The sequence below is a fragment of the Schistocerca piceifrons genome, chromosome 2 (genome assembly GCF_021461385.2).
Source record: "Schistocerca piceifrons isolate TAMUIC-IGC-003096 chromosome 2, iqSchPice1.1, whole genome shotgun sequence".
NCBI classification, from domain to species: Eukaryota; Metazoa; Arthropoda; class Insecta; order Orthoptera; family Acrididae; genus Schistocerca; species Schistocerca piceifrons.
In genome coordinates, this window is record NC_060139.1 from 12,625,013 (window position 1) to 12,644,409 (window position 19,397).

A 19,397-nucleotide genomic window follows, 5' to 3' on the forward strand; every position below is an offset into this window, starting at 1 on the left:
TGATAACAACGTTAATAGCTTTGTTCTGATTGTCTAGCATCCGTTCAAATTTTTCAGACTGAGCTTCTTGCTTGGCAGCCTGAGCTTCTTGTTTGGCAGCCTGATCTTCTTGCTTGGCCGATTGACTCTTGATTCCGTTAATCAAAACATTCAATAAATCAGTTAAATTCCCGGAAACTACCGGTTTTACTTCCGTAGCGGCTTCCTCTTTAATTGTCCCCCCGTATTCGCCATCAAGGGATTCAGATTTGATTTTCACTTCTGATTCCGAAACATTTTCTAAACTTTGGAATTCCATTTCTGCTCTTTGTTGCGTTTCGGCGGTCGCGTCTTTCAAGCTAGCCGCCTGCCCCTGAACAATGGGTACCGCGGCGCGCGTTTCCCACTGTTCGACCGATTGTTCCGTAACCAAGTCTACCAAATTTTGGCAATTGTTGCCTTCACTCATTTTAATAATTTTCAATATAACTGCCAAATCTCAAATATAATTAGGATTACTTCCACTACATATTCTCGCTGACGTAACGGCCTGTACGTAACCAGTACTTTGTTACGAGATTTGCAACATACAAAATTCGTGTCCAGAACATCCTCAAATCCGAAGATTGTCCTGTCACGGTCGCCACGTGTAACCTCCCCCCTCACTTATCGACCTTAAAGACAGTGAAAAATTAAACCACGTGTACCTAATGGAAATTTGGGAAAAGCAATCGTCACCGAAGTTAATCTATCGGTAAAGAGGTAGGAAAGGGTTACATCTAAATGAAAGGAAAAATGCAAATGAAACTGGTGGAAATTAATTTTGAAAAGGGGTAAAGTTAATAAAGAAAGTAAATGTGCGGCCGTTACGTTAACAATTAACTAGCGGTAATTAGATATTTGAGATTTGGGGGAAATCACGGTCGCCAGTCCTAAGGACAATTACTATAGTAACTGAAAAAGAAAGGTTATTACACATATAATTAACACTAGAAGCGTGGCAACTGAAGGTTGACACGTGTAGTGTGAAATCTGAAAGTTTGTCAGAAGTAATAAATTTCGCTACACTCTGACTTAATTTAGCAAAAGAATTAATAAAACCGGAAAATCGAAAGTTAATTTAGTGACTGAAGTTAATAGTGAGCTTTCTTTCTGAAGCACATCGAAATCCAGTAAAATTCGGTTAGTCTTGGACTACCTCAACAATCATTTCAAAAGCAACTTGACTCTACGCAATTTAGAAACAAGAGATTTAACTTTGAACTTGAATTAAATGATTCTGAACTATTAACAATAGTAAAATTTAGTACGTACCAAGCTGAGCTGCAGTCACAGGTAAGCTAAAATATGCTAACAAAACTCGCACTCTAAATTTGTGCTCGTGTAACCTAAATATTGTAGCCAGCTACTGAACTTTGAAATTAAAGCAGTGAAATCTAATTATATTATTTTAATGCTGGCGTTTGAATTTCAACGACACTCGGGTTCATTTCGGAAAAGGAAGGGACCCTGCTTGGCAATGCAATTGGGACAATGAGCAACAAAGGTTCATGCTAAGTTGCTGTAATTTTGCGAGGCAAATGGAACAATTTGAAAAGCTGAGGTCTGCCATACAGTTCTGAAACTTTACGTGCTTTTAGTCTTCCTTGTTGGTTGATTGAAGGTTTGAAGCCGTCGATCGAGGAGGTGGCGACAGTCACTCATTGTCGGCCGTCGCTGTTGCAGAAGCTGGATGTTGGCGCGCCTTCTTCTCGACACGGTCACCAGGCGAAACGGGCTCTTGATGTGCGCCAGCTAATGCTTCCCGTCCGCGACACCATGTCAGAAACTATCATCGCGAGTCGAGCGCAATTACATGCTGCCAAACCCCGAAAGCGCGGCAACTCGCGGGAGCGTCACACAACACACCTGCTCCACTCACTACTCCAGCCAGACTCTCACTGCCCGCGCTCCACGCGGCAGAGTTAACACTACCAAAGATCCTACACACTTTGATTCTTCACACGACCTATCGACGTAATCGTTCGATAGCAGTTTTCCCTAGGCAAGACCCAGCGTAAAAATACAAATAATATTTACGAAACAAACCAATTATACATCGACATAAATGCATAAATATATATATACAAATAGTAAAACAATTACAATATATAAAGAGACAGAAATGTCATATCTTGAGGTAACAAAACAAGGAAAAAAATAATAGTACAATAGATGGAAATAGGAGGATATGCATTTCCGGCGTTACAACTAAATATCGAATTAGGCACAATTAATAGATAACATTCCTTCAGAATTTTTAAAATCATTGGGGAAAGTGGCAACGAAACGACTATTCACGTTTATTTGTAGAATGTATGAGTCTGGCGACATACCATCTCACTTTCGGAAAAATATCATCTGCACAATTCCCAAGACTACACGAGCTGACAAGTGCGAGAATTATCGCGCAATCAGCTCAAGAGCTCATTCATCCAACTTGCTGACTAGAATAACACACAGAAAAAGCGAAAAGAAAAAGAAAATTGAGAATGTGCTAATAACGATCAGTGTGGCTTTATAATCGGAAAAGGCACTAGAGAGGTAATTCTGAAGTTGTGGCTGATAATGAAAGCAAGACGGAAGAAATATATAGACACGTCAAAAGGATTTGTTGACCTGTAAAAGCGCTGACAATGTAAAATGGTACAAGATGTTGAAAATTCTGAGAAAAATAGGGTAAACTGTAGGGAGAGACGGGTAATATAATGGCTCTGAGCACTATGGGACTTAACATCTGTGGTCATCAGTCCCCTAGAACATAGAACTACTTAAACCTAACTAACCTAAGGACATCACACACATCCATGCCCGAGGCAGGATTCGAACCTGCGACCTTAGCGGTCACGCGGTTGCAGACTGAAGCGCCTAGAACCGCCTGGCCACACCGGCCGGCCACGGGTAATATACAACTTGCTTAAGAGCCAAGGGGGAATACTAAGAATGGACGACCAAGAACGAAGCGTTCGGATAAAAAAGGAAGTAAGACAGGGATGTAGTACTTCCCCCCTACTGTTCAATCTGTGCATCGAAGAAGCACTGATGGAAATAAAAGAAAGGTTCAGGAGTGAAATTAAAATTGAAGATGATAGATATCAACGATGCGATTCGCTGATGACATTGCTATCCTGAGAGAAAGTGAAGGAGAATTACATGATCTGCTGAATAGAATGAACAATCTAATGGCTAATGAATACGGACTGAGTAAATCGCAGAAGACGAAACTAAGTTGCAAAAACGTGAACAGAGAGAAACGTAACACTTTCTTTATTAACTTTACCCCTTTTCAAAATTAATTTCCACCAGTTTCATTTGCATTTTTCCTTTCATTTAGATGTAACCCTTTCCTCCCTCTTTACCGATAGATTAACTTCGGTGACGATTGCTTTTCCCAAATTTCCATTAGGTACACGCGGTTTAATTTTTCACTGTCTTTAAGGTCGATAAGTGAGGGGGGAGGTTACACGTGAAGTTAAAGAATACCGCTACCTAGGCAGCAAAATAACCAATGACGGACGGAGCAAGAAGACATCAAAGAAGATTGGCACTGGAAAAAAAAAATGAATTCCTGTCCAAGAGAGATCTTCTAGCAACGAACATATGTCTTAATTTGAGGAAGAAATTTCTGAGAATATACCTCTGGAGTAGAGCATTGTATGGTAGTGCAACGTAGGCTATAGGAAAACCGGAATAGAAGAGAATCGAAGCATTTGAGATGTGATGCTACAGCCGAATGTTGAAAATTAGCTCGGCCGATAAGGTAAGGATATATATACTAAGATGGTATCTGTTCTTTCGGACATGTTACTCATGTTGGCAACTGTTCTCGATTCGAACTCTGGAACATTTAGTTCGACTTCTTTTGTAAAGGCATTTCGTAAGGCTGCGTTTAGCAACTCTGCTTTGGCGGCACTGTCTTCGGTAACATCTCAATTGCTATCGCGCAGAAAAGGCTTTTTACATCTACATTTATACTCCGCAAGCGAGCCAACGGTGTGTGGCGGAGGGCACTTTACGTGCCACTGTCATTACCTCCCTTTCCTGTTCCAGTCGAGTATGGTTCGCGGGAAGAACGACTGCCGGAAAGACTCCGTGCGCGCTCGAATCTCTCTAATTTTACATTCGTGATCTCCTCGGGAGGTATAAGTAGGGGGGAGCAATATACTGTATACCTCATCCAGAAACGTACCCTCTCGAAACATGGACAGCAAGCTACAGCGCGATGCAGAGCTCCTCTTTTGCAGAGTCTGCCACTAGAGTTTGCTAAACATCTCCGTAACGCTATCACGGTTACCAAATAACCCAGTGACGAAACGCGCCTCTCTTCTTTGGACCTTCTCTGTCTTCTCTGTCAATCCGACCTGGTACGGATCCCACACTGATGAGCAATACTCAAATATAGGTCGAACGAGTGTTTTGTAAGCCACATCCTTTCTTGATGGACTACATTTTCTAAGGACTCTCCCAATGAATCTCAACCTGGCACCCGCCTTACCAGCAATTAATTTTATATGATCATTCCACTTCAAATCGTTCCGTACGCATACTACTAGATATTTTACAGAAGTAACTGCTACCAGTGTTTGTTCCGCTATCATATAATCATACAAAAAAGGATCCTTCTTTCTATGTATTCGCAATACATTCCATCTGTCTATGATAAGGGTCAGTTGCCACTCCCTGCACCAAGTGCCTATCCGCTGCAGATCTTCCTGCATTTCGCTGCAATTTTCTAATGCTGCAACTTCACTGCATACTACAGCGTCATTCGCGAAAAGCCGCATGGAACTTCCGACACTATCTACTAGGTCATTTATATATATTGTGAAACGCAATGGAACCATAACACTCCCCTGTGGCACGCCAGAGGTTGCTTTAACGTCTGTAGACGTCTCTCCATTGATAACAACATGCTGTGTTCTGTTGGCTAAAAACTCTTCAATCCAGCCACACAGCTGGTCTGATATTCCGTAGGCTCTTACTTTGTTTATCAGGCGACAGTGTGGAACTGTATCGAATTCCTTCCGGAAGTCAAGGAAAATAGCATCTACCTGGGAGCCTGTATCTAATATTTTCTGTCTCATGATCAAATAAAGCGAGTTGGGTCTCACACGATCGCTGTTTCCGGAATCCATGTTGATCCCTACAGAGTAGATTCTGGGTTTCCACAAATGACATGACACACGAGCAAAAAACATGTTCTAAAATTCTACATCAGATCGATGTCAGAATATAGGCCTATAGTTTTGCGCATCTGCTAGACGACACTTCTTGAAGACTGGGACTACTTGTGCTCTTTTCCAATCATTTGGAACCTTCCGCTCCTCTAGAGACTTGCGGTACACGGCTGTTAGAAGGGGGGCAAGTTCTTTGGCGTACTCTGTGTAGAATCGAATTGGTATCCCGTCAGTTGAGTGATTTCAGTTGCTTTTCTATTCCTTGGACACTTATTTCGATGTCAGCCATTTTTTCGTTTCTGCGAGGATTTATAGAAGGAACTGCAGTGCGGTCTTCCTCTGTGAAGCAGCTTTGGAAAAAGGTGTTTAGTATTTGTGCTTTATGCGTGTCATCCTCTGTTTCAATGCCATCATCATCCCGGAGTGTCTGGATATGCTGTTTCGATCCACTTACTGATTAACGTAAGACCAGAACTTCCTTCGATTTTCTGGCGAGTCGGTACATAGAATTTTACTTTTGAATTCACTGAACGCTTCACGCATAACCCTCCTTACGCTAACTTTGACATCGTTTAGCTTCTGTTTCTCTGAGAGGTTTTGGCTGCGTTTAGATTTGCAGTGAAGCTCTGTTTGCTTTCGCAGTAGTTTCCTAACTTTGTTGTTGAAACGCGGTGAGTTTTCCCCGTCTCTCACAGTTTTACTCGGCACGTACCTGTCTAAAACGCATTTTACGATTGCCTTGAACTTTTTCCATAAACACTCAACATTGTCAGTGTCGGAACAGAAATTTTCATTTTGATCTGTTAGATAGTCTGAAATCTGTCTTCTATTACTCTTGCTAAACAGATAAACCTTCCTCCCTTTTGTTATATTCCTATTTACTTCCATATTCAGGGATGCTGCAACGGCCTTATGATCACTGATTCCCAGTTCTGCGCTTAGTGAGTCGAAAAGTTCGGGTCTGTTTGTTATCAGTAGATCCAAGATGTTATCTCCACGAGTCGGTTGTCTGTTTAATTACTCGAGGTCATTTTCGGATAGTGCACTCAGCATAATGTCACTCGATGCTTTGTTCCTACCACCGTCCTAAACATCTGAGTATCCCAGTCTATATCTGGTAACTTGAAATCTCCATCTAAGACTGTAACTTGCTGAGGAAATTTATGTGAAATGTATTCCAGATTTTCTCTCAGTTGTTCTGCCACTAATGCTACTGAGTCGGGAGGTCGGTAAAGGGAGCCAATTATTAACCTAGCTCGGTTGTTGAGTATAACCTCCACCCATAATAATTCACAGGAACTATCCACTTCTACTTCACTACAGGATAAACTACTACTAACAGCGACAAACACGCCACCACCAGTTCCATGCAATCTATCTAAACACCGTCTGTGCCTTTGTAAGAATTTCGGCGGAATTTATCTCTGGCTTCAGCCAGCTTTCCGTACCTATAACGATTTCAGCTTCGGTGCTTTCTATCAGCGCTTGAAGTTCTGGTACTTTACCAACGCAGCTTCGACAGTTGACAATTACAATACCGATTGCTGCTTGGTCCCCGCATGTCCTGACTTTGCCCCGCACCCGTTGAGGCTGTTGCCCTTTCTGTACTTGCCCAAGGCCATCTAACCTAAAAAACCGCCCAGCCCACGCCACACAACCCCTGCTACCCGTGTAGCCGCTTGTTGCGTGTAGTGGACTCCTGACCTATCCAGCGGAACCCGAAACCCCACCACCCTATGGCGCAAGTCGAGGAATCTGCAGCCCACACGGTCGCAGAACTGTTTCAGCCTCTGATTCAGACCCTCCACTCGGCTCTGTACCAAAGGTCCGCAGTCAGTCCTGTCGACGATGCTGCAGACGGTGAGCTCTGCTTTCATCCCGCTACCGAGACTGGCAGTCTTCACCAAATCAGATAGCCGCCGGAAGCCAGAGAGGATTTCCTCCGATCCATAGCGACACACATCATTGGTGCCGACATGAGCGACCACCTGCAGATGGGTGCACCCTGTACCCTTCATGGTATCCGGAAGGACCCTTTCCACATCTGGAATGACTCCCCCCGGAGTGCACATTGGTTTTGTTCCCATCCCTTGCAGCCATATCCCTAAGGGTCTCCATTACGCGTCTGACGTTGGAGCTCACCCTCTGCGACCGCCCGGATCTTGCTGACTGAGGGGCAACCTCTGTAACAGGACAAGCTTCGAATAACTACGTCAACCTACACCCTACTGAATCTGCTTAGTGTATTCGTCTCCCTCTGCGATTTATACCCTCCACGCTGCCCGCCAATACTAAATTGGTGATACATCGATGCTTCAGATCGCGTCCTACCAACGGGTCCCTTCTTCTAGTCAAGTTGAGCCACAAATTCCTCTTCTCCCTATTTCTATTCAGCACCTCCTCATTAGTTGCGTGATCTACCCATCTAATCTTCAGCATGCTTCTGTAACACAATATTTAGAAAGCTTCTATTCTCTTCTTGCTTAAACCATTTATCGCCCATGTTTCACTTCCATACAAATACTTTCAGAAAGGACTTCCTGACACTTAAATCTATACTCGATGTTAAGAAATGTCTCTTCTTCAGAAAAGCTTTCCTCGACATTGCCAGTCATCATCATCATCTTGGACAGTTTCCAGCCACTGGCTGGGTCTGTCGGGAACACAAGCCTCTCCACCGTGTTCTGTCTTTCCACCATTCCCCCTCTTCCACCTTCGTCCAGTTCTCTCCTCTTCTCATCACACATTCCTTCACTCCCTTCACCCATCTATCTCTTGGTCTTCCTCTGGGCCTCTTCCCCTCCAGTTGCAGATCAAACATCCTCTTTGGAATTCTTCCCTCATCCATTCTCTTCATGTGTCCATACCACTGCAGTCTTGATTTTTCTATCCTGTCCTGTACTGGTTCCTCCTTTAGTCTTTCCCTCACATACAAATTTCGCAATCTGTCTCGTCTTGTTACACCCAACCTGCTCCTCTGGAACTTCATTTCACTAGCCTGTATTCTACTTTTGTCGCTTTTGTGCATTACCCATGTCTCACTTCCGTATGTCAATATGGGGACAAAGTAGGTTCGGTATATAATTCCCTTGGATTTCTGTGGCACCTCCTTGCTCCAAATAAGCCCCCTAATGCATTTGTAGAACTGCCCTGCTTTTCTGCATCTTTCATTTATTTCCATTGCGTTTCCCCCCTTACTTTCAATCACGCTTCCCAGGTACTTGAAGTTCTCTACCACTTGTAGTTTTTCCCCTCCACAAGTTATATCCACATTTGGCCTATTCTTCTTCCTTGTTGTGACGATTATTTCACTTTTCTTTGCAGAGAAATGCATTCCATATTGTGCTGCCGTTGCCTCCCATGCATCTAACTGCTCTTGCACCTCCTTCACGCAATTTCCCCATAACATCAGGTCATCGGCAAAAAGCACTGCTTTCATTTTATGATCTCCAATTGCATCTGATACTTGCTGTAGGATTTCATCCATAACAATAATAAACAATAAAGGCGAAAGTGCACTTCCCTGTCGCAGCCCATTTTCCAGCTTGAACCATGCAGTACGTTCCCTCCCCACTTTCACACAACTCTCACTTCCCTCATACATTTTTCTGACTTTTCGTGTAATCTCTTCATCTATCCCTTTTGCGTTCAGCACATCCCAGAGCTTGTCCCTACAGATACTGTCATACGCCTTCTCAATATCCAAAAAGGCCATGATTAAGTCCTTCCCGTACTCATAGTGCCTTTCCTGCAGTTGCCTTACCGCAAATATGAGGTCCGTTGTTGATCTTCCCGGTCTGAAACCGTACTGCTCCTCTTGCAGTCTACTTTCAATACTGCTTCTTATTCTCTTCTCCAGCATCTTTTCATAGATTTTTCCACAGTGGCATAGCAGGGTGATTCCTCTGTAGTTCTCACATCTCCTTTTATCCCCTTTCTTGAAGATCGGGACTATAATTCCTTTCTTCCAATCCTCAGGAATTCTGTTCTCCTTCCACACCACCCTCAGCACTCTGTATAGCCACTGGGTTCCTACTTCTCCTGCTGCTCGTATCATATCCACTGTTACTTCGTCCCAACCTGGTGCCTTGCCCCCTTTCATCCTCTTTATGGCTTCTTCCACTTCATTCCAAGTTAGATCATCAATTTCCCCACTATTATAATCGTCTGCTGCCTTAGGCTCTCCATCGCTGTTACTTACCTGCTTGGCAGCATTCAACAGATCTTCAAAGTACTCCTTCCAAATCTTTTTGAGCTCATGCATTTCCTCCACAACTCTTCCATTATTATCCATGATCCTCAGGCACTCGCTTCTGTCATTCCTCTTATTTCTTACCATGGTGTAAAGTACTTTTTTGTTCCCTTCACTGTCCTCTTCTAACATTCTTGTCCATTTTTCCATCCACTTCTTCTTCTCCGCCCTTACTATGGTCTGTGCCGCTTTCTTGCTTTCCTTATATTTTACCCTAGCTTCCTCTGTTCGGGTCTGGAACCATTCTCTGAAGGCTTTGTTCTTTCGAAGTACTGCCTCTTTACATATGTTGTTCCACCATGGGGTTTCCCTACTTCTCCTCTTTGTGCTAGTTCTTCCGCACACAGTCTCAGCTGCCTCAACTAGAGCCCTCTTAAAATCGCCCCATTCTTCTTCCACTGTTCTCTGATCTTCCTTTGGCAGCTTCTTCCTGATCAGTGTCTGGTACTGGGTCCTCCGTTCATCCTCTTTCAGCATCCATGTCTTCAACCTTTTCTCCTGTATATCTGTTGCCCTCCTATCTTTTTTCTCTCTTAGGGTGGCTACCAACAGCCGATGGTCGCTGTCTAAGGCCTCAGATGGTATGACCTTAACATCTGTGAGGCTGCTCATCATCTGCCTATCCACTAGTACATAGTCTACTACTGAAGTTTGGGACCAGTCCCCACTGTACCAAGTTATTTTGTGACTACTCCTCTTCTTGTACCACGAATTTGCGATCGCCAGCCCATTCCTCTTGCAGAATTCCAGCAACAATTTTCCTTCTCTATTTCGGTTCCCCCAGCCCTCTGGTCCCATTATCTCCTCGAATCCTTTCCTGTCTGTGCCAACATGTGCATTGAGGTCCCCTATTATAATCTGATTTCCTCCATTTAGCTGCTTTTGCATGTCATCTTCAAATTCCTCCTTCTCCTTTTTTGTACACCCCACCTGTGGGGCATATGCTTGGATGATTTCAATGCTTTTTCCTTTCACCCGTACTCTGGCTTTTATCATTCGATCATTGATACCTTCCACCTCCTCCTGCAGACCCTCTCTGACCACTATTGCCACTCCATTTCTTCCCCTCTCATTCCCTATCCAGTACAGTTTACATCCTTTACTTAGTGGTTTTTCACCAACTCCTCTCCACCTAGTCTCAGCAAGTCCCAAGATGTCCAATTTCCTCCTTTCCATCATTTCTACAATTTCTTCTAACTTCCCAGTTAGAGTCCTTACGTTTAAGGTGCCCAGCCGTAAACCATCTCGTAATCCTTTTCCATTGCTTGGTCCGTTTCCTTTAAATCCGTTCCGTGATCCGAGGCATGTTCCCTTTTTGAAAGCAGTTGATTTATCCACTACTGGCTTGCTAGGCCTATCGCAGCTTCACCAGAGCCCCGTTAGCCGTCACGTTTCAGGGTTCCCATAGGGCCTTCTCAGCTACCGTAGCGGTCCTGGGGCACACGAAGTCCCCGCTGTACATCGCCCCTAAAGGCAATCCCCTACTTTGTGCCGTTGCCCATCTCCCACGACTTGGACGAGGGGTTGGACTACATTTTAAATCCTCTCTACTTCAACCATCATCAGTTATTTTGCTCCCTAAATAGCAAAACATTTTACTATTTTAAGTGTCTCATTTCCTAATCCAATTCCCTCATCATCACCTGATTTAATTCGACTACATTCCATTACCCTCGGTTTACCCTTGTTGATGTTCATCTTATAACGTCGTTTTAAGACTTTGTCCATTCCCTTCAACTTGTCTTCCAAGTCGTTTGCTATCCCTATCAGAATTACAATGTCATCGGCAAACTACAAAGTTTTCTTTTCTTCTCCATAAATTTTAATTCCTACCACAAATTTTTCTTTTGTTTCCTTTACTGCTTGCTCAATATACAGATTGAATAACATCGGAGGTAGTCTACAACCCTGTCTCACTCCCTTCCCTACCACTGCTTCCCTTTCATGCACCTTTTCAATAACTGTAAAGTAAGGAAGATATGTTGAACTTTATAGCGAGTTAGAGTAACGAGACAATGTTCCTTCAATAGAAAGCCAGATCCAGAGTAATAAGAACATAATATATTCTGTTTTGTTGAAAATTAATGATCCAAAGAAGGTCTCAGTACAGCATCCCTAAACATTAATTCAGGGCTCTTTTCGTAGCAACATATTTTATCTCATATATTAGTTGTTACGGAGCAATAACAAAGCAGAGAGCCGGCGAAAAACCGAACCGTATGACTTCAAAGTACAGAAGCGGCGCACTTCATAAACCTTCCACAAAAATGAGTTTTTTTGCACGCATTTGCACATAAAATCCGAACAGTGAACATACAAATGGAGCCATTAGCTGAGCATTGATTTCAGCCCAGTTGAGGTCTTTTGTAAAAGAAATTAATCTATTAGCACAGTTTGTTTGGGCGCCAGCTCCAGTTCGCCTCTCGAATCTTGCTTAATATACTGTAACACTGCTATAGTAAAGGTGTTCGATTCGATGTGTAAACGCCCTCTGGTTCAGGCTAAACCAAAAACCTTACCCCATTTTTCTAGCTCATGTAAGAATCGAGCATCAGGTGCCTGCCCCCTTGCCGCCAAAGCGCGATAACGTGCGGGACATTGTCAGACATATTTGTACAGGGTGGAAGCGCTGTAACGATTAATTTTTATGAAAGGTCTATTGAGAGGTAATATCATCCCTCAAATCAAAATGTCTGTCTTCACGAGAGAATAAAGAAATTCAGTTTACACGAGTATGACAATAGTTCACTGAGGGACTGAAATATAACTTTTTTTGAAACTTCCTGGCAGATTAAAACTGTGTGCCGGACCGAGACTCGAACTCGAGATCTTTGCCTTTCACGGGCAAGTGCTCTACCAAATGAGCTACCCTAGGACGACTCACACCCCGTCCTCACAGCTGTAATTCCGCTAGTACCTCGTCTCCTACCTTGCCAGGAAGTTTCATATCAGCGCACACTCCGGTGTAGAGTGAAAACTTCATTTTATAAAATATTTTGTTTTCCCTATGAACTGATCACATAGATTAGAAAAAAACTACTTCATAAAGGTGAATATAGGTCTCGTTAGAGACAAAAAGAGAAATTGTACCATTCTATAGACAAGAAGTGTATATATCTCTTTCCATATAGGTACCTGAAAGTAAGGCAAAGATCTGACAAAATGGCTGTATTCAATTTATTTATTTTATAAAAAAAGCTTCCTGTTGTATAAGTAATTCAATCATTTTTCAGAAGTATTGTATTATTGCTGTAACAGAACCTTAACTGTGTGAAGATCTGAAATTTCTTCTAATGCAGAGTCTTACAGGTTGTGTGTTTATAAAACGTGTACAGTTTGGTAACAAAGTAACTGTTAATTGTACCAGAGATCTTTTTAGCAACTTCCTTTGTTATCTGAACTGGATGACTAGTGAAGCAACTTACACTCTACCAGAGAAAAATAAATAAATAGAAGTAAGTGAAGAATATTACAACATTGTACAGATTTGAGAGCTACTAAAAACACTGAAGACTAGACTGTTTTACCAGTTGCGACTGGCGTCTGATTTTTGCACCACCGCTGTCTTAATTTAATGCTACATAAATTTCATAGTCCTTTATCAGTAGGCCTATGCCTGTCAGCGACAGCAAAGGACCTGAAATAGCTGAACGGAATGAACAGTGTGTTGAAAGGAGGATATAAGATGAACATCAACAAAAGCAAAACGAGGATAAAGGAATGTAGTCGAATTAAATCGGGTGATGCTGCGGGAATTAGATAAGGAAATAAGACGCTTAAAGTAGTAAATGAGTTTTGCTATTTGGGGAGCAAAATAACTGATGATGGTCGAAGAAAAGAGGATATAAAACGTAGATTGGCAATGGCAAGGAAAGCGTTTCTGAAGAAGAGAAATTTGTTAACATCGAGTATAGATTTAAATGTCAGGAAGTCGCTTCTGAAAGTATTTGTATGGAGTGTAGCGATGTATGGAAGTGAAACGTGGACGATAAATAGTTTAGACAAGAAGAGAATAGAAGCTTTCGAAATGTGGTGCTACAGAGGAATGCTGAAGATTAGATGGGTAGATCACATAACTAAAGAGGAGGTATTGAATAGAATTGGAGAGAAAAGAAGTTTGTGGCACAAATTGACTAGAATAAGGGATGGGTTGGTAGGGCATTTTCTGAGGCATCAAGGGATCACCAATTTAGTACTGGAGGGCAGCGTGGAGGGTAAAAACCGTAGAGGGAGACCAAGAGATGAATACGCTAAGCAGATTTAGAAGGATGTAGGTTGCAGTAGGTAGTGGGAGATGAAGCTTGCACAGGAGAGCTGCATCAACCCAGTCTCAGGACTGAAGACCACAACAACAACATGCCTATCATATGACGCATGTAACGATTCCACTCTCCAAACGTCTTGAAATGGTCAGAAATGTGGTAAGGTTGGCTAATCTTCAGTGACTCTTTAAACGTTGTCTTGAGAACATCAGTGTTTCTTCTGTTTCTGGTTCGGTTTGCTGCCTTTGAAGAAGGAAACTACCCGCCGCGTGACGAAGTAGACGACGTAGAGTGTGAGAGTGGCGACCGCCAGAACGAAAGCGACCACGTCCAGCAGCAGCAGCTGCCACCAGTGCAGGTCGAGGGCTGCGCTCCGCAGGTGAGGGGCTCCCTTATGGCGGATCACGTACTCGATCCACCACACGGCACGCTCCAGAGAGTCCGCCTTGTGCTCGCGGAACACAGCCGACAGCGTCTTCATATTATCTTTGTATCTGTGGAGATAATACACAATGGCTGATTTAAAGAAAATACCCGCACAAAAACAACATGATCCTAAATTGCTAACTACGCCAAACAGTAGTTGGAAAATAGAAGAACATACGATCATTGACCAGTGCAGTAGTTTTCCACCGAGAACTTCCAGACTGGTTCGATGCGGTCCGCAATGACTTACTCTTCTGCGCCAGTCTGCTCATCGACGAGTAGCACTTACAAATGGTTCAAAAGGCTCTGCGCACTATGGGACTGAACATCTGAGGCCATCAGTCCCTTATACTTAGAGCTAGTTAAAGCCGTCGGCACACGGACCGTGCATCCGAACGTTGAGCGAGCCGAGTTTCTGATTTCATAGCGTGGAATAGCACGTTCAAGAGTCTTACCGAACGTGCAGAGCAATATCTGGCATGCCAGATATTCTGAGCGTGCGTCTGAGCGTTATCCAATGAGATGGCACAACGCCACCTACGTCACACGCACGCCGTCTCCCTTCAGTACAGAGTTGTGAGGCGCCATATTGGCATTCATTTCAAGCTTATATGTATATGTGCCGTTTCTGAGCACCAGCAAATTCAGAATCACTGGCAAACTCGTTGTTAACTGTGTCATTCGTTCCAATAAAGTAACGAGAAACATCATATTCGTGGCAAAAGAATTATTGTAACTTACGTATTATAAGAGTAGGCTATTTGAAGGCAGCGACACACGGAAGATCCACCGAAAACGCATTGTTCTTGGTACAATTTGTTATAATTAAATTTCAATTAGTAACATATCTACGATAAGGTTTACTGCAACGGGTAACACACATTGATTACTCGTAACGTGTGTGTTGTTGTTTTAGCGTAATGATTAGCGTCATTGTCTTGTATTGATTTGAAAGTTGAGGCAGAGGTTCGCGTCTTGACACTCAAATTTTATTTCCTAACATTCGCGTTTTTATTAGGTTCTGACTCTTTATTATTAGTTTAATATAAGTTTATACCATAATATTTGATGTTATGTTAATATAAGTTCACCTTTTTTTGAGGGGTGACTTTGTTAGATTGGCTTAATCTACAGGAGAGCTTGCGCTACTTGTATAAAGATATTTTGCTCCTTTTTCTTTTACGCTTTGTAATTCACATGTTGCAAAGATTCTGCTACTGGGTAGGAACAGTGATTAAGTAACACTGACCTTGGGGTTTTACTGAAATGTGGGAATGATGAATAATGTTTATCTCATGCGGAGAAGTATTCCAAATCTGTACCGCACTGTTTGTAATGAAACTTTTATATGTCTCTGTCCTTACTGATTGGACATGGTACTTTCCTTTTCGTGGACGATGAAGGAAATGTGCGTTTTAATAGAGCTAACGTGAGAATTTTACGCGCGCCCGTTGAATAAATAGTGTGATTTACGAACTGGAAACATCCCTCAAGTGCCGCTGGAGTGCGTTGCGATCGCGTATACCACGTTCGGGCCCACGTACCGTATGCACAAGCTGCATCGTTCCTGAGCGTTCAGCAGCACGTTGAACTTGGCACGCTCAACGTTAACGTTCGACAGCACGGTCCGTGTGCCGACGGCTTAAACCTAAGGACATCACACACATCCATGCCCGAGGGAGTGTTAGAACCTGTGTCTGTAGCGTTCGCTCGGCTCCAGACTGTAGCGCCTAGAACCTTAAGCATTATTATTCACGAGTTTAGATGTGATGAAACGTGTGTCACATCGTTGAAATAACGTATGTGACAGTATATTGCCTTGGAGCCGTGAGTAACTTACTTTGATTCCTCCAAAACGGTTCGTACGGCGGCCAGCAGGTTGTCCTTAGTGAGGTCAGGGTAGTCCAGCCTGACTCCAATCTCCGCCTGCGAAATCTTGGCGGCGTTGAACGGCTGGTCGGCGAAGAAAGGTATGACCACAAGGGGAACAGCGTGGTACGTCGCCTCGTTCATGCTCTGAAGACCTCCTTGCGTAATGAAGAGGCGGACGTTTGGATGAGCTGTGGGCAAAGAACGCCATGCTGGACTGTGACATGGTGTGGAACTCCACGTGCATACAAAGAACTTCAACTACTATACGAGGATAAATGATACATTTTAAACTGTTTTAGAGCCGACTAAATTTCGAACCCAATCATACATTTAGATATAGACCTGCGTTTTCGTTGAATTAGCTTCACTTCGATGTGAAAAGGATGTAAGCACATAATCGTACGGGAAGATTTTGCTGCGCCCTCGTAATGCAGTATCTTTCGCATTGCATAACAACGGCTTGCCATCATAGTCCTTCCCGAAAATATTCCATCGTAATCCATACCTCGCTTAACTCTGATTGTGTAGGCACATATGTGTTTACTGCACTACAGTGTTACGCTGGGTGGAACATTTTCCCTCCTGTGGAAAGGAGGGAAATCACCTTTGTTCTATCGGAAGGGACTATCTTTGAGCTCCCCAGACGTATTGAAAACATTGAGAAATAAATGTTACAAGTTTTATCAGGATCTTAATACAGTAGACCAAGTGCGATTTCCACTGACATTTACAAATGAGGTCTTCATTTTTATAAAATGAAGTTACTTATCCTAAAATATATTTTCGTTTAAGAAGTGTTTAATCTGTGTCTTCTATTATCTATGTGATAAACTCGTACAGCTTTAACAATCGTTTATCTGCAGCTGTCATACAAACGACAGTTAACGATTCAGTATAGATGAGTCAGCAAAATCAAGACTATCCTAGAACCGAATAGGAGGGCTGTGTCATGAAAGTGTTACCTAAATTTTTCAAGACTAGTTTCGGGATGGTTTCTTCGAAAAGATTTCCGCTAGACAGATCGACAGCTGTTTCTTTATCAATACTTCTAGCTAGAAAAGGAAGAAGGCCGTGTGAACTAGAGCGGTCTTCAACCAGTGAATTGGCATTTGAGAGACGTGAGTTTCAGATCCCGTTCGGACATCGAGATAAAGGAGTTCGCTGATTTTGCAAACACAGTTCACTTGAAAACGGGAATGACTCCCTACAGAAGGACACAATCCATTAACTTCCCATCCTTATTCTGTCCAATGTTGTATTCCATGTGTAATGACCTTTTCGCCAAAGGAATGTAAAACACTAACCCTCTTCGACTGGTAACTATCTTTAAATTTTGATGTATCTAGCAGGATGAAATCTCACCCAGCACGGATTGTTGCGGCATCCACTTGCTGACCATCACGTTCTGCGGCTGTGAAGTCAGTGTGTCGTTCTCCCACTTCCAGAGGACGCGTTGCGGCAGCTGTCTGAACGCCTCCAGAAAAGCCTGGAACTTCTCCTGGGGCAGTGCGTTGCTCCGGACGTTGGATCCAAGACTGACGTAGATGACGCCGTGTTCGGCTCCGTCTATGAATTTCTGTATGTTCTACAATATAGAAGATTAATTTGGTATAAAACGGGCAACTGCTTGCAACAACTGCTTGCAACAAAATTTTTTTTTTTTTTGATTCTACTTCATATCTGACATTTGTGCTATAACTCATGTAGCTATCAACATTCACCCTCTAGCATTTCAGTGGGAGATAATTGTGTGTTATGGCAAGCGTAAGAGCGATAAATGTCTTCTGGCAGCAGCTCGAAACTCGGCAACGGCAGGAATGTTTTGGTTTATCGTTCCACAATATTCGTGTTTAGTGTGGTCTGGATTCCATTACCGTCAAGGGAAGAGGGAAACTATGATTTCAAGGGAGCTGTACTCAACACCATGATGAGCCTCAGCAAACCTGGCGACTACCGCCCAATAGGACAGACACGCTGAGGTGACGAAAGTCATGAGGTACTCCGCCTTCAGGCCACGAGTGGCCTACCGGGACCATCCGACCGCCGTGTCATCCTCAGGGGTGGATGCGGATAGGAGGGGCGTGGGGTCAGCACACCGCTCTCCCAATGGTCATGATGGTATTCTTGACCGAAGCCGCTACTAATCGGTCGAGTAGCTCCTCAATTGGCATCACGAGGCTGAGTGCACCCCGAAAAATGGCAACAGGGCATGGCGGCCTGGATGGTGACCCATCCAACTGCCGACAACGCCCGACAGCGCTTAACTTCGGTGATCTCACGGGAACCGGTGTATCCACTGCGGCATGGCCGTTGCGCAAAAATCATGGGGTACCTCCTAATATTGTGTCAGACCGCCTTTTTGCCCAGCGCAGGGCAGAAACCCGATGTGACATCGACTCAACAAGTACTTGCAAGTCCCCTGCAGAAATATCGAGCCACGCTGCCTCTAGAGCCGTGGTGTACAACTGAGAAAGTGCAGGATTTTTCTTACGAACTGACCTCACGCTTATGTTCCATAAATTTTCAATTAGATTCTTGTCTGGCGATCTGGGCGGTCAAATCATTCACTCAAATTACCCAGAGTATTCTTAGAACTAATGGTGAACTATAGTGGCCCGTTGACATTACATAGGTGTTAGGAAATATGAACACGTATGGGTGAAATTGGTCTCCAAGTAGTCGAACACAAACATTTACAGTCAATGATCGGTTCCTTTGGGCCAGAGGACCCATTCCGAACCATGTAAACACAGCCACATCGTGCTGGAGCTACCACCGGCTTGCACAGTGCGTAGTTAATATGCTGATTTCCGTCGTGTGGCCATTATCACTCAGTAGCAGCCGACCGAGACAGACGCTTTCTTGAGTGTAAATTTAACATCTAATAGCCACAGTTCTCGCGTTTTAATTTGAGTCGGAAAGTAAACCGATTTTGTGACATATTACACGTTTCTAATCAGAGAAAAATTATTTAGTCTCACCTGAGTGCTTCGGTAGTTCGTGCGTTTTTGTCAGGGACTGCAGTAGAGTTGCCCAGCACCTGCCGATAGTCCTTTTATCCGCATAGTTTAGTTTTCCACGGTCTTTAGTATGGAAAGGGACTGCGATTGTTGTTTACGGATGCAATCCGAGTTGGCGACACTTCGCTCTCAGCTTCAGGCTGTGATGGCTTCTGTTACACAGCTTGAGGCTGCAGTGGATGGGCACCACTGTTGTGGGCCAGCCGTAGGGATCCAACGGACGTCTAGCCCGTCAGAGTCCTCCGATCGGTCCTCACCGGTGGCCAACCCAGTTACTGCTCGCACTGGGGCTGCCCCCTCACCTGTGGTCAAGCGGGAGGTCGCCCCCGAGGTGAAACAGGTGGCGAAAGACTTCCCAGGCGGGCCTCCG

At 43.7% G+C, this 19,397-nt stretch overlaps 1 protein-coding gene across 1 annotated transcript in view; it reads right to left on the minus strand.

The window, feature by feature from the left end:
* LOC124778008 overlaps positions 1-19,397 on the minus strand; it is a 113,393-nt gene that overhangs the window by 76,788 nt on the left and 17,208 nt on the right. The window contains exons 4-6 of the mRNA XM_047253581.1: positions 17,370-17,592; positions 15,976-16,195; positions 13,972-14,203 (exon numbers count right to left, since the gene is read on the minus strand). Coding sequence (XP_047109537.1) covers positions 13,972-14,203; positions 15,976-16,195; positions 17,370-17,592 — 675 coding nt within the window. The remainder of the gene's footprint in view (positions 1-13,971; positions 14,204-15,975; positions 16,196-17,369; positions 17,593-19,397) is intronic.